The sequence below is a fragment of the Chanodichthys erythropterus genome, chromosome 21 (assembly GCF_024489055.1).
Source record: "Chanodichthys erythropterus isolate Z2021 chromosome 21, ASM2448905v1, whole genome shotgun sequence".
Taxonomy (NCBI): Eukaryota; Metazoa; Chordata; class Actinopteri; order Cypriniformes; family Xenocyprididae; genus Chanodichthys; species Chanodichthys erythropterus.
The window spans coordinates 22,462,760-22,484,927 of record NC_090241.1 but is presented as its reverse complement, the minus strand read 5'-3'; the positions used below and the strand labels follow the sequence as shown (position 1 = coordinate 22,484,927).

Sequence of the window (22,168 nt, the reverse complement as noted above, 5' to 3'; positions counted from 1 at the left end):
AAAGCAACAATGCAAATAATATTTTTGCACTTTTGTTTTTCTACTATTATTATGAATACTGATACATTCTGCAAAAAAGAATGTGTTCTGTGCACACTACAGCAAAAGATATGTGAAAGATCAGATGGAGAACCTGTGTCTGGACCTGACTACAACGTAGCCCAGGAGACAATGGGCCTACAGATCCAGTTCTGGCTGCATCTATAATTCAGATTTTTAATCTCCATATCCGCTTACATATATTTATATATAATCTATTTTTAATCTCTATAATAAAAATGTATAATTCAGATTTTGATCTCCATATATTATATATATATCTTCCAAGGGGTTTTTTCCCTCCTAGGACTTTTTTCCCAGTGCTGGCACGCTGGGTTTTTCTCCAAGGGGGTTTTTTCCACCCCTGGGAGTCAGCCGACATTGGCTTAATGTAGCACCATCTTGTATATGTTACATATTACCACGCTTGTTTGTACAGCTTATTTTTAACCATTTCCCTTTTTTCTGTGCTTCTAATATGTAAAGCTGCTTTGAAACAATTACCAATTATAAAAGCGCTATATAAATAAATTTGACTTAACTTGACTTGAAAAAGGATTTTTTTTTTTTTGAAAATACTAACTTGCTTAAGACTTTTGCACATTATATTGAATTTATCCATTCTGAGCAATGAAAATGTGTGAGCAAATGTGCAGGATGTGAGTGTGACCTGCGAAGGTGACCTGCTATTTGTGTCTGAGTAGTGCAGAGTTCACAGATACTGTGTACCAAAGGTGACAATGCACACAAAAGCAAGAAGGCCTTCGCCTCGGACAGCACTTCTAAAAACAGTAACACATTAGATATGTCTGGTCTAAATCAGCACTAACAAATCGACAACTAATCTGTTTTATTATCTGCGTGCAAAAAAATAAATGATTTTTTATCTGTCCCTTGCTCTTAGAGTGGAAAACAGGAAAGTCAGAACAATGTCAATCTGAGTCAGCTTCGATTGTGTGATGTTATCAAGAAACAGACAGAAAACATATATGCGCTCATTTCAAAAACCATCCATCCACAAATTAGTGAAGTTGTGCAAAGACGGTGTAAATGGGTCTGTGGACGTGCGGCGGTGGGCTTTTCCTCTGCAATTAAAAATGAAATGACTGAACATTTAGACAAAACATACGGTCAGGGATTGTTTCTCATTTCCTGGCTATGACTGATGTGAGCAGTTACAAGATGCCTATAGCAGCGTGGAGCTTATTCATTCAGTAGGCGAATATGACCACGAGTATGACAGTAATCTCTGTTCTTTATGATGGTTTGGTGCCTTAAGAGATGATGGGGAATATTAAAATACTATATATCCAGACTGTACCACTGGATCCTCAGCTGCCTAAGAAAAAAACATTTGACAGGGAACATCTGAACTTGTCACTTTATGTGAGAATTCCCGATTCCTCTAAATCAGCTGACAGGAAATGGTACTTTGGGTGCACTTCCCTTCTTAACCAATTTGTATATAAAAAGCTATATGTGCATTAAAACTCTTGAAACTGTGCCATGGTGTAACCATGTGGGATAATTGCTCCTTTCAATAATAATAATAAATGCATCTTTAGTTTAGTAATGGTACTGCAACAAGCAATAGATCTGTTCATGAAGAATAAAATAGAAAATGCTATGAAATAAAATAAAATTATGATACTTCTCCTGTTGCAAATGCATTTCCAAAATTGTCAATTTTTTCTATTCGGACTGTTGTGCTCTTAAAGGATTAGTTCACCCAAAAATGAAATTTCTTTCAATAATTACTCTCCCTCCTGTCGATCCAAACCGGTAAAATTCATCTTTGAAACACCAATTAAGATATTTTTGATGAATTCTGAGAGGGATATGACTCGTCCATAGACAGCAATAATCAACACTTTCAAGGTCCAGAAAGGTACTAAAGACATTGTTAAAACAGTTGACGTGACTGCAGTGGTTCAACTTTAATTTTATGAAGTGACAAGAATACTTTTTGAGTGCAAAAACAAAATGAAAATAACAACTTTATTCAATAATCTCTGGTGATGCAGTAAGCACAGTAAAGGCTTCAGTGTTTACGTCCGAATGCTGGCTCAGTATTGGCCAAAGCTGCACATGTGAGCAGCACGACGCATGCGTGTGATGTTGACGCAGAAGCCGGCCAATAATGAATTGCCGTTCTGACGTAGAACAGAGGCGCTGGATGTAAACAACATATGAGAATGACACAGAAAATATATTGTTGAGTCATTATTTTTGTTTTGTTTTATAAAATTAAGGTTGAACCATTGCAGTCGCGTCAACAGTTTTAAAGGATTAGTTCACTTTGAAATGAAAATTAGCCCAAGCTTTACTCATCCTAGGTGTATATGATTTTCTTCTTTATGATCAACATAATCGCAGAAATATATTAATAAATATCCTGACGCATCTAAGCTTTATAATGGCAGTGATAGGGATCAATGAGTATGAGCTGAAGAAAGTGCTTCCATCCACATTCATCCATCATAAATATGTGCTCCGCACGGCTCTGGGGGGTTAATAAAGGCCTTCTGAATCGAAGTGAAGCATTTGTGTAAAAAAAGTATCCATATTTAACAAGTTATGAAGTAAAATATCTAGCTTCTGAAGTATATTCTGAAGTATATCTAATATAATATCTAATATCTGAAGTAAAATATCTATATATATATATATATATATATATATATATATATATATATATATATATATATATATATGTAAAATGTAAAAATGTTAAAGTAACAATGAATATACATATATATATATATATATATATATATATATATATATATATATATATATATATATATATATATATATATATATATATTGTTTTTTTTTTTTTTTTTTACAGGACATTTTTGTTTACCTTTTGTACAATTTTACTTTTCAGTTGAATGTCTTTGAATGGTATTTTAATTATTAATACACATAACAATTTAGAACCAATTATTTAAACGTTTTGCAGGGATATAACTGAAGAACAACCCTGGTCTTGATGTACTGACTTTAGATCAACAGACACATCCAGTATTGTGTAAGTGAAATTCTGTAAAAATACTTATAGTACAAACCTCCCTCTCTCTCTCTCTCTCTCTCTCTCTCTCTGTCTCATCCTCTACGCCTCTTCCTTCCTTTCCCACCCAAAGTATGATTTTGGAGTAGGCAGAAGAGTGGAGTTTTCAGCATGTGAACAGCACAGATTTCCACGCGTAGAGTTACAGTGTACGTACATTCACAGTGATCGTAGAAATGCGCAATAACGTGTGGATACGCCTGGCGAGCTGGAAGATCCCACTGGAATGACAGATCCTGTATATGGATAATTTCTAACGGATTATCTGAGAGAGAACACAAGACTACAGTCATGCTGCATTTAATCTCCCTCTTGTGCCTCGTCGACATATCTGGTGAGTATCTGTAAGTTTCTTCTCTACACCAAGAACTGCTTTTGCGTTCACATAGAATCACAGTTATCAGTGTACTTCCAATCCTTACCAAAAATGACTATAATTAAAATAGTTTCCTTTTAAAATACCACATCAGATCACCTGTTAATTTATCAATAAATTGGAATAAAAAGTTACTACAGTCATAGGCCTAATACTTGTAACTTTAGTGTTTGGCCATCGTGGGAAATCTTCGTTGATTAGTTTGCTAACAAAAGTTGATGCTAATACAATAATAAAATGGTGGAAAATGGTAATACAGAGATGCATGTTATTTACTGGAGTTCCTTCACTTGGTATATAGTCCTTATGTATCTCAAGGAATATAGCATAAAGCAGAATAGTTATTTCTAACAATCTGTTCATGTGACTTGCTGATTTCAAAATAATTATTGATTGATTGTTATGAGAAGCCTAGGGTTCATTGTCATAAAGCCAATCTCACAAGAGCTGTAACTGAGTCAAAAGTTCAATTATGCCATCATGGTTGTTTTTACTAGCAGTGGTTTTGTGGGTTTGAATATACAGAATCAAAAAAAAAGCTTTATGGCCTATATAGAATAATTTTGCTAAATTCTACCCTCACAATACACTATAAAACACAAAAACATATATTTTTGCCAATTCTACAATACACGATACAACACACACACAAATACAACTGACATATGGGAAGGTTCAAGTATTGTGTATAATAAAGTAGATTTATATGAAAGTTTGAACTGTTTTATTAGGAAGGCAGCTATCAGGAACGTTTATTTATTTATTTATTTATTTTTTAGAAATGTCAGGAGTTGTCGATTTTAGTGTTGTCACGTTTTAAATGTTATGAATTTATATATATATTGGTTGGTCATAACATATAATATTTTGTATGCTACCTGTGTATGCTTCATTTTAATGGTTAATATTTGCTTTACTGTTTCAATTACTTAAAAGCATATAATAGGCTGTTTAATGACATAAGTTGTAGAAACATATAGCAACAGCCTAAATAGCATTATTTTTTGTAGCCTAGACTTTAAGGAATAAAATAAAAAATAAATACAAAAAATAAACATGCCCTCAGATATATACACTGGAGTAAAAAGTGTAACAACTAGCCCCGGGCTTCTGTATTTTGCATAGGATATCTTATGGTATTTGTGGTGGAATGATGGCTTTGGATCTTCTTTGTTTCCTGATATTGTTCTTTTGTTCAGAAGGGCACAGAGTGGCAGAAAGCCAGGGGGAAATGTGTCAAAGCAGGAATGTGGATGTTCCACTATATAGTGGCTCAATTTTTTTTGTGGTTATTTTGTGATCTTAATGTAAATAAGCAGAAAACTGTACTGAATATGTGTCATTTTCATACTTAAGTGATGAGAATATTAACTTTCTAATGATTTTCATTTCACCTACCTTGCAATTGATTTCCAATTGTATTAAATTGCATTCATCTTTATGGAATGCGTTCTCTACCAGATGCAGTTATGGATCTCACCATGACCTCTAATGGGGCCACAAGTGCTTCGCATTTCCACCTCTCCTGCATTTCTGGAGAGCGTGACACAGATGGCATTCAACTGAGCATCAAAAAGGACAACAGCATTGTCATTCGTGCAGATAATCCTAATTTTACTGTGCAAAGGAAACAGACTAAAGAAGTGGTGGCTTTTGGATTTAAAAACTTTGACCACAGTGGGATTTTCTACTGCCTCTCAAAAAGGGGCTCTGACCAACTTGCCAGTGTTACACTTATCAACAACTACAGCAAAGGTATGGCGACCTGAGTAAAAAATACTTAACTTAAAGGGATAGTTCATTAAAAAATAAAAATTCTGTCAAAAGAATACACAAAAGAATTTATTTCAAAGAATATTTCAGCTGTTTTTGTTTTTTGTTTTTCCTTTAAAATGAGATTCAAAACAACACTGGACCCCACTGACTGACTGTAATGACTAAAAAAAAAAGCAAAAACCCTTGGGACATTTTTAAAAATATATTTTTTTTGCAGAAAAATTAAGTCATATAGGTTTGGAACTACATGAGAGTGAGTAAATATAATGTAGTAATGTAAATAAAGGGTAAGTAAATGTAATGTGGGTAATGACATCTTTTAATGAACTATCCCTTTAAATCTTAACCAGTTTGGCAAAACTAAGACTGAAGAAAAGATTTCAAAAATGTGATGTCATACCAGAGTACTATTATAATTATGTCTTAGCAGGTTACTTTAGACCTGTGAGGATCACTGTGACAGCCAGTAAAGGAGACACAGTGCCTCTAATCATGGAGGTCATTCGGACAGAAAGAAGAGACATTCAATGGAAATTCAATGGTCAGTATAGCTTTAATCTTATTCTTTACAATTTCACTTGTTATGCATATTGGTACAGTAATTCATGAAAATATGTTTTAAATGTTATACACACACATATAGAGTGGGTACGGAAAGTATTCAGACCCCCTTAAATGTTTCACTCTTTGTTATATTGCAGCCATTTGCAAAAATCATTTAAGTTTTTTTTTTCCCTCAATAATGTACACACAGCACCCCATATTGAAAGAAAAACACAGAATTGTTGACATTTTTGCAGATTTATTAAAAAAGAAAAACTGAAATATCACGTGGTCCTAAGTATTCAGACCCTTTGCTGTGACACTCATATATTTAACTCAGGTGCTGTCCATTTCTTCTGATCATCCTTGAGATGGTTGTACACCTTCATTTGAGTCCAGCTGTGTTTGATTATACTGACTGGACTTGATTAGGAAAGCCACACACCTGTCTATATAAGACCTTACAGCTCACAGTGCATGTCAGAGCAAATGAGAATCATGGGGTCAAAAGAACTGCCTGAAGAGCTCAGAGACAGAATTGTGGCAACGCACAGATCTGGCCAAGGTTACAAAAAAAAAATCTGCTGCACTTAAGGTTCCTAAGAGCACAGTGGCCTCCATAATCCTTAAATGGAAGACGTTTGGGACGACCAGAACCCTTCCTAGAGCTGGCCGTCTGGCCAAACTGAGCTATCAGGGGAGAAGAGCTTTGGTGAGAGGGGTAAAGAAGAACCCAAAGATCACTGTGGCTGAGCTCCAGAGATGCAGTCTGGAGATGGGAGAAAGTTGTAGAAAGTCAACCATCACTGCAGCCCTCCACCAGTCGGGGCTTTATGGCAGAGTGGCCCGACGGAAGCTTCTCCTCAGAACAAGACACATGAAGGACAAGACACCATCTTGGAGTCCTTCAGGTGTTTTTTAGCAAACTCCATGCGGGCTTTCATGTGTCTATGCGGGCTTTCATGGTTTTGCAACATTTTCAAAAATGTTGCAAAACCATTTTTGTCATAGTTTAACAGGTTTAAGAACTCTTTTTGTAATAAAACAAAAACAACTCTGAATGAAATTTTCAAACAGATTAAAATGCAAAAAAATTAGGCTATAAAGAACATAAGATAACACTTTACTCTATTTAATGCATTAACTACATTTGTTACAGAAAGTGTTATTTTTTGTTAATGTTAGTTTAGAAACACAACTGATCATTGTTAGTTTTATCTCAGGTCCATTAAATAAGTTATTTTGATTTTAGTAATGTTATTAAATAGTAACTAAGAAATTAACATTAATTAATGTTAATTAATACTTTATAAGTATTTTTCTTGTCAGTTTAGTGATAATGAATTAACATGTTAACTAATGAAGCTGTATGTTTTCAAAGTTTTACTGAACAATAACAAATAATCAGAACATTTCTAATCATTAGGGCATGTTGTAGTCCACATTAAAATATAAAAATGTTTAGGTTTGAAAATAAATATCCTTTTAAGTCTTTTTTAAGTATTCAGTATTTGGTGCTGTGATGAACAACACTGAGATTACAAAAAAATTAATGGCTGTTTGAAGCATTTTAAAAACTTCACTAGCGCAGTTACTTTGTTTGCACGGTTTCCGTGGTAACCGCTGCACGCTGCTGTTCTATCAGTGCCCTCTGCTGTCAGAGAGTGAATGCGCACTTTCATTCAGCTCGTCTCCTTCACCGGTTCCGCCATGTGCTTCTCGTGCACGTTGGGATTGTTTACATCTGAGCGCGTGTTTCTTTTGACGCAGAATACAGCGGTGTTGTGCATTTTATATGATTGATGGGTAAAGTATTCTTAATTGCCTTATAAAAAATTAATAATTGGTAATAAATGATTATTTACGGTATTCTGAAGTGCCGACGATTACAATATCGTGCATATTCATTGTCGCGATTTATCGCATTACCGAATATCGGCACAAGTCTAAAGTGCAGCAGAAATTTTTTTGTAACCTTGGCCAGATCTGTGCCTTGCCACAATTCTGTCTCTTGAGCTCTTCAGGCAGTTCCTTTGACCTCATGATTCTCATTTTCTCTGACATGCACTGTGAGCTGTAAGGTCTTATATAGACAGGTGTGTGGCTTTCCTAATCAAGTCCAATCAGTATAATCAAACACAGCTGGACTCAAATGAAGGTGTAGAACCATTTCAAGGATGATCAGAAGAAATGGACAGCACCTGAGTTAAATATATGAGTGTCACAGCAAAGGGTCTGAATACTTAGGACCATGTGATATTTCAGTTTGTCTTTTTTAATAAATCTGCAAAAATGTCAACAATTCTGTGTTTTTCTGTCAATATGGGGTGCTGTGTGTACATTAATGAGGGAAAAAAAATTAACTTAAATGATTTTAGCAAATGGCTGCAATATAACAAAGAGTGAAAAATTTAAGGGGTCTGAATACTTTCTGTACTCACTGTATACACACACACACACACACACACATAATAGGACATTATGTGGAAAAACAAAAATGTTGCGGCAGGATGTTTCCACCAAGTTTTTTTTTTTTTTCTTTTCTTTTTTGCATATCAGTAAATGGATACGCAATTTACAAGCAAGTAAATTCTGATTTGTTTTAGGTAACTACCTGTACATGACTCCTAGTGCTGATGTTCAGAACAGCACAGCAGTTCTGGATCTGGAAAAAGTTGATGTAAGCAACGCAGGGATTTACAGTGCCAACTATCTTGGAGACAGTGCTATATTTAGTACCTGGATGCGCCTCATCGTTCGTGGTATCATATTTAGTATCATATCACAGATTTAGATTTATTCAGAACTTTGGATTTTATATCATATTGCTTGATTTTTCTCACCTATCTATTTTCCAGAATGCCCAAAGAACAAATGGGGCTCCGACTGTGACAAGGACTGTCCTGAATGCTTGAATGGAGGCGTGTGCCATGACAAAGATGGAGACTGTATTTGTCCTCCAGGGTTTATGGGAATGCGCTGTGAGACAGGTAAATGAAAACCATTTCTATGAAACTGATCATTGTCTGTATAGAGTAGACTGTCTTTTTAAGAACTTAAACATACAAATCCATTTTTGTGACTTTGGTTTTGCAGCCTGTCGTGAAGGAATGTTTGGTCGGAACTGCCAGGAATCCTGTAAGACAGAGAATGGATGCCAGGGCTTGAGTTTCTGTCTCACAGACCCTTATGGCTGTTCTTGTGCCAGTGGCTGGCATGGTGACCGCTGTCGTAAACGTGAGTTTAACATGAGATCCCTTTATATAATAACTGTTCCCTCCATGTATCATCTGGACCCTGCAGAAAGGATTCAGTTCTGCATTAAAGTTTAAACAGGTGCTGCTGGAATCTGCCAGTAAAAATTCAGCTTCCATCAAACTGACCAAGATAAATATTTCTTACTGCTCTGTACATTTGTTCTAGTGTTTGTGGAAGCCAATTTTTACCTCAGAGTGAAAAAAGTGAGTGAGATAAAGTTTATAATAACAAATAAAGTCAGACTGTAAGATATAAAGTCACATTGTGAAATATAAAATAGCAAAATTGCAGGAAACAAAGTCACTCATTTATGAGAAATAAAGTCACAGTTATATCATTTTATCAGAGCATAATATTAGATCGATAATCTGATATAAAATCAGATTGTGTGATACAGTCACATTGTAAAATACAAGAATACAATAAAGTCACAATTAACAGAAATAAAACTGCAAATGTGAAATTAAAGGCGCAATTAAGAGAAATAAAGTTAAAATAACAATATAAAGTGAGTTAATGTGAGATTAAAGTCACAATAATGAGAAACAAGGTTGCAGTTTTAAGATAAAAAGTAACAATTGTGAGAAATAATGTTGCAGATGTGAGATATGTCTTGACTGCACAAAAACAAAACAAAAAAACAAGCTTTCATACTGTTATTACACAAACATTCCCAAGCACACTTGTGTAATGTCTTATAAGATTCCTGGTTTCATCTTACTTTCATAGCCTGTGTTGAAGGAATGTATGGCGCTGACTGTCTTTTAAGTTGCAACTGCGAAAACAAAGGCAAATGCAATCGATTCAGTGGCTGCCAATGTCCTACAGGCTGGAGAGGGCAATACTGCGAGAAATCAGGTCAGTCTTCAAGACTACTTTTCCATCTACTCAGAAAACTGTAATGTTTTTTCCTCTTGGCGCCGTTTGTATAACTTTATCCCACTTTCAGATAGTGTACCAGAGATTTTGGACATGGCCAGTAACCTGGAGGGAAACTTGAACTCCAGCCACAAGATCACATGCTCTGCAACAGGCCATCCGCTGCCTAGCCATATGAGTATCGAGCTACGCAAGCTGGAAAGCACTGTTCTTAAGGTGAAGGAGTCAAAAGTATAAGAAGTTTGCTAATGCTTTATTTAAAGCCTTTATGTGTAATGCATTATAAATGTATTCATAATGTACATTATAATGCATTTTATTCATAAATAATTGTAACATATAATTGTAAAATGCATTATAATATTTGCAGATTCCATGTAACATCTGAAATTGGTTGTTTGTCATGTGTTTTAATGCATTATATATGTTATAAAGTATTATATTGTATTATAACTGTGGTTACAATTACTCATGAGACCATACTATGCATTATAAGGTGCATTACAAGGCATAATTAATGCATTTTAAATACTTTTAGAATGCATTATATATAAAGGCTTTAAAGGGATGCTTTTGTCATATACTGCTCCAAGACACAAGTTGAGGATCCAATGCAGTAAAAGGGCAATCCACAATCATATTTCAAATCCAGGCAAAGGTCATACACAAAAAAACAATCCTAACAATAACTAAGTGCATGGGTTAGGCAATTCACAAGTTCACATATACATATAATTAGATAGAGAAAGTAATGCGTATTTGGCGTGCTGTCCAGGGGGAGGGCTCCAAGCTCAGAATTTTGGCCCGAACCCAGAGTACTCCCCCCGGATGTGGTTATGAGAGATAGAATTTAGAAGTGAGGAGATGGGGTGGTGGAGGGATGCTGATAAACTGTCAATCGAACGGAGGTAAGTCTGCAGTATATATACCTCCATTGGTTGATTAGCTGAATGCTTTCCACCTGTGATAATTAGTCTAATAATCTGCACCTGCTCCTCCCGAACTTTGTTAATAAAACATCATAAAGAGAAATCCAAAAGAACAGGCAGAGAATCAAAATAACTAGGACACAGGAGAAACAGGATTCAGTGGCTCAGAAATGCATATATACTGTAGTTATGGGTAATGTAATTCTTGAGGGAATGACAATAGTCTGTGTTAGAGTGCTCTCTGGTGGCTATCAAAGGCATTCTGGCTGGTGTTCGTGACAACTTCACCCAAAAATGAAAATTTTGTCTTTAATTACTCACCCTCATGTCGTTCTTCGGAACACAAATAAAGATCTTTTTTTTTAATGAAATCTAAGAGATGTCTGTCCCTCCATAGACAGCTACGCAACTGACACTTTGACGCTTTGAAAAATGTATAGAGATCATAAAACGAATCCATATGAATTGAGCGGTTTAGTCCAAATTTTCAGAACAGACTTTATCACTTTATACGAAAAAACAGATTTCATCAAAAAGGTCTTTATTTGTGTTCTGAAGATGAACTAAAGTCTTGCGGGTTTGGAACGACATGAGGATGAATATTTAATGACAGAATTTTCTTTTTTGGGTGAACTAACCCTTTAAGTAAAATATTACCAGATATGAAGTTTAAAGAAGGAATGTTTATAAAGTGAAAAGTTAAAAAGTACTGTTGTGTCTATCTTTCTAATCTTTTTGATTTGCTGACTGTTTTTCCTCAGGCTTCCCAAACTACCATGGACTCCAAAAAAAGCACAGCTCACTTTGAGATCCCGCAGCTGTCTGCAGAGCATAATGGTTTGTGGGAATGTCGAGTCTCCACCAATGGTGGACAAGATTCTTTCAAGTTTACCTTAACTGTGAAAGGTGAGATTCATTTTAGAAATTGGTTTGTTCTAGTGATATTCTCTCTAGCTGAAAGACCCTTTGTTATGAACTAGAGCCACCCTACCCAACCGCCGGTCCTAAAATGCTGTCGAGAAGTAGCAAACAGATGGTTGTAAAGCCAGTGGACACTTTCAAGGGTGACGGTCCCATTGTTTCCACTAGACTGCTTTATAAACCAGTGGATACAGAAGACTCCTGGTCCTCCATCATAGGTGAGGAATTTTAAATTACGTCAGTTCACCCTCATGTAGAATCATATCAAAATACTATATAGACATGCAGTATAATTAATTTTTTTTTTAACAAGTGTATGGCATCGATCAAATCACATTGCCGAACCTGAAGCCCTCAACCAGATACCGTGTTCGTGTACAACTCACTCGTCCAGGAGACGGAGGAGAGGGTCCTTTGGGTCCAGAGGCAATCTTGGAGACTGACTGTCCAGGTGAGAATCAGTTAAACTACAACTAAAAATGACTTGGTTGTTGGGAAAGATAAGGGGAATGCCCCCCTTCATAACATATTTACAGATGAGTTTAGTATGTACTGGATGATGTTGTATAGGAATACTGTAATTGTAAGATGGCCCCCTACCTGTGGCAAAAATCCTCTAGTAAACCTGTCCCAACTATAAATGTAAAAAGCATCTGATATATATAAAATACATGATGAATGTAAATGTAATTAATGTAATTATAATAATTATTTAATGAAATAAAAAAACATAAGCAAAATGCCACTTCTCAGGGGGACATCTTACCCCAGAGGTAATGTCTATTTATTAATATTTTGAATATGCTTTTATTTTTAGTTTTGTTATGTACTTTTGTTGGTTTTTTTTACTTTTATTTTTATATACCTTTAATTAATTTTTATTTCAGTTTTTAGTTCTTGTACTTAAAACATATTTCAGTTAGATGCCAAGGCAACACTTCTTATCTAATATTTATAATTTACTTTATTCTATTTCTGCTTTTATTTTAATTTCCAAAAACTATTTTTTAATAGTTTTTGTTAACAATACCAATTCTGAGGACTTTAACAAATATTGTACTTATTTTTAAGTAAAAGGTTATTGTACAAATCCAAATAAATTTCTGCATCCACAAGATCCATATTAAAGGTGCCCTCGAATGAAAAATTGAATTAGAACAATAGTGAAAAATGGCAGATGGAGCAATAATAACTGACATGATCCATGATATCATGATATTTTTAGTGATATTTGTAAATTGTCTTTCTAAATGTTTCGTTAGCATGTTGCTAATGTACTGTTAAATGTGGTTAAAGTTACCATTGTTTCTTATTGTATTCACAGAGACAAGAGCCGTCGCTATTTTCATTATTAAACACTTGCAGTCTGTATAATTCATAAACACAACTTCATTCTTTATAAATCTCTCCAACAGTGTAGCATTAGCCGTTAGCCACAGAGCACAGCCTTAAATTCATTCAGAATCAAATGTAAACAATATAACAGTATACAATACTCACATAATCCGCCGCATGCATGACGCATGCATGACGAACACTTTGTAAAGATCCATTTGAGGGTTATATTAGCTGTGTGAACTTTGTTTATGCACTGTTCAAGGCAAGCGCGAGCTCTGTGGGCATGGAGCACGAGAATTAAAGGGCCAGTAGCCCTGAATCGGCTCATTTATAATGATGCCCCAAAATAGGCAGTTAAAAGAATTAATAAAAAAAAATCTATTGGGTATTTTGAGCTGAAACTTCAGACACATTCAGGGGATCCCTTAGACTTATATTACATCTTTTTAAAAAAAGTTCTAGGGCACCTTTAACAAATGGCCATAGAAATTCACAGATCACTATTATCAAATGAAAACAATTATTAGATCATTTCAAATCAAAACTGTTCAGATAGAATAAATTGATGTTCAGATGAAAAGATTAATAAGCGTCTAAAACATTAAATAAATGCGTTCAGATGAGATTAAGTGACGTCTTCCCCTGTCTTACCCTATAATGAGTAGAACAGTCAGATTCTTTGAGGTGAAGATGGAGGTTTGGATGTGTCAAAGTCTGGAGAAACAGACTGGAAACAGGTCTATAGATAAACAATATCTTGACTGTTGATTTACAGTCTATTTTGACTGAAGCACTGACTTAGTTTTTAGGTTTTTACATAGTTTTTACGTAGCTCAGCTGCGACACACAGCTTCTGATTGCGTGTTCTGTGTCGCTAGAGCCCACGGTCAGGCCGGAGATTGATTCCAACTCATTGGAGGGCCGTAATGTCACCATCAGGTGGTCCCTGATTGGAAAGTACCACAAGGCCACTGGCTTTTTAGTGCAGCTCTACGGACCACATGGAGAGAAGCTGTGGGAGGAAACCACCTTGCTTAATGTGCTCTCCATCAAGCTCTACAATCTGGAGTACCACAAGGACTACCAAGCTGTCGTCCGGCTGGTAAACTGCGGCAGCCACGGGCCCCCTTCAAAGCCACACCATATTCACATCTATAAGCAGGGTAACAGAAATCTTGCATGTCCCCAAGTAGGCGCAAGAAGGTGACTGACTATAGAGAATAGGACATGAATGTTAGAGACTAGACAGGGTGTGGTAGAAAGGAACAAACTCATAAGTGTGTCATAGTGTGAGATAAAATTGAAAAGGCAAAATTACGTATGATCTCTTTCCAGGTCCTTCTTCCCCACGGAACGTTCAAGCAGATGCCCTGTCCATCAATGCAGTCAGGCTTCACTGGCAGCCCCCTGAGGACCCCAATGGAGGCATTGTGAAATATAGCATTGAGTACCAGCCAGTGGACCAGGGCAGCTTGCACCCTTGGGTGGACACAGATGATGGCAACAAAACCACGAAGGATGTGACATCCCTCAATGGGAGCACGTGGTACCAGTTCAGGGTGAGGGCTTTCTCCAAGGTGCCAGGGGAGTGGAGTAAGTTCGTTAAAGCCAGGACACGTGAAGACGGTAAAACTTTTAATTAAAAAAATTAAAATTAGCCCATAATTTACTCTCCCTCAAGCCATACTAGGTGTATATGGCTTTCTTATTTCAGCCAAACACAGTCAGAGTTATATTAAAAAAATATCTTGGCTCATCCAAGCTTTATAATGGGAGTGAATGGTAATTTAGATTTTGAAGTCCAAAATAGTGCATCCATTCATCATAAAAGTAATTCATATGGCTCCAGGGGTTAATAAAGGCCTTCTGAAGTGATGCAAAAAATATCCATATAACTTTATAAACTATAATCACTGGTTTCCAGTAACGACTGTCGATAGTAGAGTTCCGGTGGAAGAGTGACCTCTGACCCGTAGCGTAAACCATGTGTGAGTAGACTCCTCTTGCGATTCAAAAAAATAGGGTTGGGCAACAAACTTAAGCTCCTGTTCTCTTATATCAAAAAAATTAGAGATTGCTATTTAAAAATTCCCATTTTAGACTTCTAATTCGTGACCGGTGTTTTGTTTTGCTCTATCCTCTGTGCTTCAATACGTTCATCAATACGTCATGCGACTAGACTTGTTTACGGCCGTTACCGGAAGGCAGTGATTATAGTTTATAAAGTTATAATTTGGATATTTTTCGCTTCAGTAGGCCTTTGTTAACCCCCTGGAGCCGTATGGATTAATTTTGTGATGGATGGATGTCTTTTTTTGGACTTCAAAATCTAAGGTACCATTCACTCCCATTATAAAGCTTGGAAAGACAAGATATTTTTTAATATAACTCCCATTGTGTTTGGCTGAAAGAAGAAAGTCATATACACCTAGTATGGCTTCAGGGTGTGTAAATTATGGGATAATTTTCATTTTTGGGTGAACTAACCCTTTTAATGGGAGAAAGCCTACAGTAAATGCTTTTCTAAAAATGTTCTCTCTTATAAAAAGGCACTTTATTTCATATCATTCAGGATTATCCAGCTTCATTCCCACCACACAGCATGTTGGGCGGCCAATAACTGAGGATCATCAGCTTCTTTGGGCTGTGGTTGGGTCAGTAGGTGTAACATGTGTTACCATTCTTCTGGCCCTCCTGGCTCTCTTCTGCATTCGTAAATCTGTCCTTAAAAGAAGACGGACATTTACCTATCAGTCTGGATCAGTGAGTGGACATTTTATTTTATTATTATATACTTTATTTTTACTCTTATGCTTGTTGTGTATGTACAATGGCAGCAAAATGTTTTGTTGAGAATTTCTACTTTTAAATTACTACTTTTATTTAGCAAGGATGAATTAAATTGATCAAAAGAGAATATATATATATAAAAATATATATATAAAACCTTGTAATATTTCAATCTTAAATTTCATATAATATAGTAATATATTTAATGACTTCAAGGGGATTCAACTAAAATATAACAATAATAAGTACAAAAGTAAAACATTTTAAAATTCTTATAAATGTCAACACATGTAATTTCAGGGAGAAGAGACTATCTTGCAGTTCAACTCAGGGACTCTTACATTGACCCGACGATCAAAGCCTTCCCCAGAGCCCCTTACCTATCCCATACTGGAGTGGGAGGACATTAAGTTTGAGGATGTCATTGGAGAAGGGAATTTTGGTCAGGTCATCAAGGCCATGGTCAAAAAAAATGGCATAAAAATGAGTGCAGCGATTAAAATGCTCAAGGGTAAGAAAACAATCCAACACACCATTGTTAGCCAAGGTCTGTTTTTACATGATTGTGATTTTGTGTGTCCGTTTTGTGCACCTGCAGAGTTCGCCTCAGAGAATGACCATCGAGACTTTGCTGGTGAATTAGAAGTGTTGTGTAAATTGGGACAGCATCCAAACATAATAAATCTCATTGGTGCCTGTGAGAACAGAGGTGAGTGCGCCACCTACTGGTAGTACATAGAATTATGGTCAGATAATAAAAATGTGCCTCACAGAGTTTATTATATAGAACTTCTAAGTAGCATTTGGCATAGTTAGTAATGTTAATAAGGTTTCATATCACTTTTGTCAAAGTACTTTATTGGGCTCAGATGTCATATGTATGAATTTTCCTCTAGTGCAGACATGTGACAGCTTCTGTTATCCACAGGTTATCTTTATATTGCCATTGAATATGCACCTTACGGGAATCTTTTGGACTTTCTGAGGAAGAGTCGTGTCCTAGAGACTGATCCTGCCTTTGCCAAGGAGCACGGAACTGCCTCCACGCTCACCTCCCAGCAGCTCTTGCAGTTTGCTGCTGATGTAGCAACTGGCATGCATTACCTTAGTGACAAACAGGTATAAACACTTTAATGTTCAGGAGGTGTATATTTAAGAATACATATGTGGATGAGCAAGATTAATTGATATACCGGCCGAGTAATTATATTGTATTTATTGCCAGCAATGTTGCAGTTTAGTAGTTTTTTAATTTAAATGCATTTCTAAACTAATAATTATTATTAATATTAAGTAGTTTTATGTATTTATTTATTTATTTTTTAAATGTATCATTCAATTTAATGAGGCCATTGTCAATTTTATGCCACTTTTCTTTCTTTTTTGTTATATGTAATTCTAACTCTGTCTGGTTTACTACTTTGCGTGTAAACAGTTCATCCACAGAGATTTGGCAGCCAGAAATGTGCTTGTGGGAGAAAACCTAGTTGCAAAAATCGCAGATTTTGGTCTCTCACGTGGTGAGGAGGTGTATGTCAAAAAGACCATGGTGAGGACTATATCTTTAAGATGATATGAGATGATAAAACTCATTTGTCCTTCCTTACTCAGCCTTTTCAGTGCATAGTGTATCCACCCTTTACCTTATCAATCAGGTTCACTCTAAAATAGTGTCCTGAAACTGGTTGAAAGTTGCTCCTTCTTTGTCTCAGGGAAGACTGCCGGTGCGATGGATGGCCATCGAGTCACTTAACTACAGTGTCTACACCACAAAGAGTGATGTGTAAGTGTTTGATACTTTAATTTCTACTTAAGAAAATGTGAGATAAAGAAATTCGCTGTTTATTAAATATTTAAAATACCAAGTGTAAGTGTAAGTTCTCAAATTAACATGCCTTCATCCTTCTCAATTTTTAATGGGCAACTGATAAATAAGCAGGAAGGAACTGATAACATAAACCAGGAAACTCAAATTCAGAGTAGCATGTTCCACAAGAACACAGTGCCTCTGTCAAAACGACCTATTTTTACCCTCTTAAGAACATTGCTAACTGAAAACAACATGACAAACGTGACATACAAACATAGTTTTCTCCATTAGATTGGCTTGTTATTGATTTCCCACAAAGCCTGGAGTTTGATTGCTATAGATCAGTGGTTCCCAAACTGGGAACATGAGGTGACAGAGGGGGTACACGAAAAATTCCATTCAATTTCCATTCACTTATTTCTACCCCACCCTAAAATAACAAAATAAAAATTAAAGCTGCAAGCAGCGATGAAAGGGCCCTCGCACCTGGGCTCACCGCCATCCGTTGGCCTCAGAAAAACAGCGAACAGTGGGCGACATGCATGTGAGCGAGTAAATACAGGAGAATTATGGCAAAATCATGTAAAAGTGCCACACTTTCTGCTGCCAACAGGTGGCGCTATAGCTAACTGAATATTGTCATATAGATGTCTTTAGGCCAGGACTTTTATCAGTCATGTGAAGTTTGGGGCAGATCAGACATAGTATGCCTGAGTTACAACAGCTTCCTCTTTCATGGCGAAACATCAGACTTTGTCAGTCCGCCGCGGACACGCCCTTCAACGTCTTTGTCTTTTTCCGCCATCAAAGATTTTACATTTTGCATCTTAAATTTGATTTATCCTTTAAAGGGGACATATGGAAATTTGACTTTTTCAAATTTTAAGTGCTAAACCCAGTAACTTTGTTTTGGCAAGCCTTTCTCTGCAAGCATGTGAAAAAACGAGCCACTCAGATTTCGCTCCCCTTGTGGCGTAGGAAGGGGATCTTATTATAATATTACTGCCCCTTAATCTGCACGTTTCCACCGACAATGCCATCATTTTGTTTTCGCAAGTGAAAACGGTGTACCTGTTCTAAGGCCAAGGCAAAAGTTTGAGCAAAGCATGCTAACTGTTCTTTTGTTGGCTGCACAGACAAGCACAGAACACTATTTAGAGTCTTGTTAGCTTGGATAGCCTGCAAGTTGACCCTGGCAAGCTCGAATGCTAAAAAAGGAGCGATATTTTGGAAAAAATATCAGACCATTCACAGCATTTGATAGCAGTGATAAACGTTAGCATGGTGTGTGTATGGCTCTGTTTGGCAAACAGGTACGCTACTGTATGTATAGTGGGCGAGTGAAGATTAACATGACGTCATATGCTAGTTGATGAGTTGAATCAACTCCACAGCAACTACATAAATGTATCCACTAACCGTTCAGAAACGTCTAGATGTTTTCTAAACATTGTAACTTCTTGCTGAGTCTCTCCATCGGGTGTCCGACTCCGGTTTGAACAATGTAAGGCTGAACACTGTCACTGACAATCGTCAGTTTGGCTGCGTGAGATTGTCCAGCTTTGTTGTTGTTGAGCAACCAAAGTGCAAGCTGTTAAAGCTCCACCCTCTTTTGGAAAGCGTGGGAGCAGCAGCTCATTTGCATTTAAAGGGACAGACACAAAAATGGCATGTAATAATAAATAATCCGTGGGGTATTTTGAGCTGAAACTTCACAGACACATTCTTATATTACATCTTCTGAAAATGGGCATAATAGGTCCCCTTTAATTTAAATATCTGTCTTGGGCTTTCAGGTGGTCTTTTGGAGTTCTTCTGTGGGAAATTGTAAGCTTAGGTAAGATTATTCGTAATAGTTTTAATTAATTATATAATGCCTTGATGCATTATAAAGATGTTTCAGCAAGATGAATCTGTTTTCTGTGAAGGTGGGACTCCATACTGTGGGATGACCTGTGCTGAGCTCTATGAGAAGCTTCCTCAGGGTTACAGAATGGAGCAGCCCAGGAATTGTGATGATGAAGTGTAAGCACAGACATTCATTCATGTATTCACTTTCCATATTTATCAACTGTAGTTGTAGCAATAATTCTAATTCCTGATATATAATTATCCAAACAGGTATGAACTTATGAGGCAGTGCTGGCGAGATAGACCCTATGAGCGACCGCCATTTTCACAAATATCTGTCCAGCTCAATAGGATGCAAGAGGCACGGAAGGTAAGGAAAACAGACTGATGCTTGCATATGTAAAACTCATCACCATGAGGAGTTTTTGGGAGACGTTACCAGGGCATTGTTATGTGGTTATACTGTAGGTAGTTGTTAGGTGGTTTCAATCACAAAATTAATACCACAACTCTCCTCATTGAGCTGCATGACTACCGTCTAAAAGTTTTGGGGTTGGTAATATTTTTAATGTTTTTAAAAGAAGTTTCTTATCAGGGGCGGATCTACCAGGGTGGCACCCCATCTGCCATCCAAGATTTATCCCAGTATAAAATATAAATAAATGTACGCAGTGTTAAGTTGTTGTAAGTGTACGCAACTGGGCTTTATTGTGACGACATAAAAAAGATGAACCGTGGCATTTTTGAAAAACAATTTTTTTTATTTGGCTTGACAAGGTCTTTTCTTAATTTAAATAGTTTGAACTTTGATAGATAAACAAAGGAAGTTGGGCGTTCTGGGTTATTGCTCAACTTTTGCAAGGTGGTTGCTATGTGGTTGCTAGGGTAGTGTGTTCTGGGTGATCTACCATAATGCCCACATACTGAAATTCCCACCTCTGTTAAGAAGTCTCAGATGTCTTAAGTTTCAGTGCTTTTATATTTTGATCACTTTTTCTAGCAATTTAAAGTTTTTGTTGCTCTTAAACTTGATGCACTAAAACTTGTGATTTATATAACATCCAGGTAGTCAACATAATATTAATAGACTCTTCTCTAATGAGCTCAGAGACATTTTTCAGGATGTGTTGTGTGTTTAAAAGACAGTGTCTTAGTACCCTGGATATTGATATTTGTTATTAGGGGTCCAAGCACCAAATTAGCCGCCCTCGGGCCAAATGGTTCATAGAATGGAAAGGAATGGTTCCAGTTGTGTTTCCACTTCAGCCTGGTATGGCATAAAACGATTACAAACCGTAATTTTAAGGCCCAAAAATGAAAAGGGCCTTAAGATAAATGCTCCAGAAAAGTTTGAGCTGCAAATTATATCTTAACATTCATTTGAAATTGAACTACAACATCCTATGACATGTGATTCATCTAAATTTAAATGTTGAATATAAGTTCACATATATTACACCTCATAGGCCTATATTATGATCACACGCCTTAAAAACATTTTTGAACTAGTTTAATCTAACAGTAAGAGGGAGTGATTTCTTTTGAAAGTCAGTTTCCCTTTTTGACACCTGCGTGTTGCTGTAACCCGTTTCATCAAACCCTAACTTTCAGTGAAGATTCAAGATGGACTGTAAAACCAACATCATAAGATTAATTTGGATAGCTAAGATTCATTGGATAAGATTCATTGGATCGCAAATCATCCACATTGACCATTGGTGCATGGATTTCTGCTTGCGGCTATATTTTGTATTTAATTATAGTATAGATGTAGTACTGTATAGATGATATAGGCTTAGTATTATAGATGATTGAATGCTTGTTTGCTTTGGTGTTGCCACCCCTCACAGTCCTCATGCCACCCTCTTGCAACCCTATAAATAATTTCTAGATCTGCCCCCGTCTCTTCTGCTCACCAAGGCTGCATTTAATTGATCAAAAATACAGAAAAAAAACCCTGTAATATTGTGAATTTATTCCTGTGATGGCAAAGCTAAATTTTTAGCAGCCATTGCTCCAGTCTTCAGTTGCTATGTTTCCAAAGTTGCGAATTTAACTTATGCACAAAATTTGAATATCGCATAAAACATTTGGGAACGATGTGTTCAAGAGAACAAAACTGTCTGTTCCTGTGAAATTGGCACCAAATATCTAATAAAAAATGGAAGTTGCTGAAATTGGGGAAGCCACTGAGGCTCTTTTTTTGTACATCATAAATGACTTGCATCTCAGAACTTGCAGACAATATGCAATACTGTTATGTTATCTTGCATTTCGATCATTCAGGGCATTCAGGTCCGGTTGTATCTGCATGTAGCCATCAACCAACCTCTAACTCTTGTCTTTCATCTAGGCCTATGTCAATATGGCTCTCTTTGAGAACTTCACTTATGCTGGAATAGATGCTACAGCCGAAGAGGCCTGACTACCAGCCCCCCCAGACCCAGGAAGGGTTCACAGCCCAAGGGAGGCTCATCACAGTAGGGCTTTGCGTTACTGTCACTCCCCTGTGGCCAGGTTCCATCGTTCAAAGAGACACTCCACCAAGACCACGTGGCTATAGAGAACAGACTGTGAAAGGACAC

At 36.6% G+C, this 22,168-nt stretch overlaps 1 protein-coding gene across 4 annotated transcripts; it reads left to right on the top strand.

The window, feature by feature from the left end:
• The first annotated feature begins 3,197 nt into the window (after positions 1-3,197).
• Positions 3,198-22,076, top strand: tie1 (tyrosine kinase with immunoglobulin-like and EGF-like domains 1). Of its 4 annotated transcripts, none has more exons than XM_067373384.1 (23): positions 3,198-3,446; positions 4,950-5,243; positions 5,695-5,805; positions 8,414-8,569; positions 8,666-8,797; positions 8,904-9,044; positions 9,795-9,923; positions 10,015-10,160; positions 11,635-11,779; positions 11,854-12,012; positions 12,108-12,245; positions 14,011-14,295; positions 14,468-14,758; positions 15,705-15,895; positions 16,223-16,433; positions 16,521-16,631; positions 16,851-17,041; positions 17,358-17,471; positions 17,635-17,705; positions 19,529-19,569; positions 19,661-19,757; positions 19,854-19,953; positions 21,937-22,076. In XM_067373384.1, the coding sequence occupies exons 1-23, from the start codon at positions 3,404-3,406 to the stop codon at positions 22,006-22,008; spliced, it is 3,369 nt and encodes a 1,122-aa protein (XP_067229485.1). In that variant the 5' UTR covers positions 3,198-3,403; the 3' UTR covers positions 22,009-22,076. The 4 variants fall into 4 exon arrangements, with proteins under 4 accessions (XP_067229485.1, XP_067229484.1, XP_067229487.1 ...); XM_067373383.1 differs by having other exon boundaries at positions 5,692-5,805; XM_067373386.1 differs by lacking the exon at positions 14,011-14,295.
• Positions 22,077-22,168: the final 92 nt, after the last annotated feature.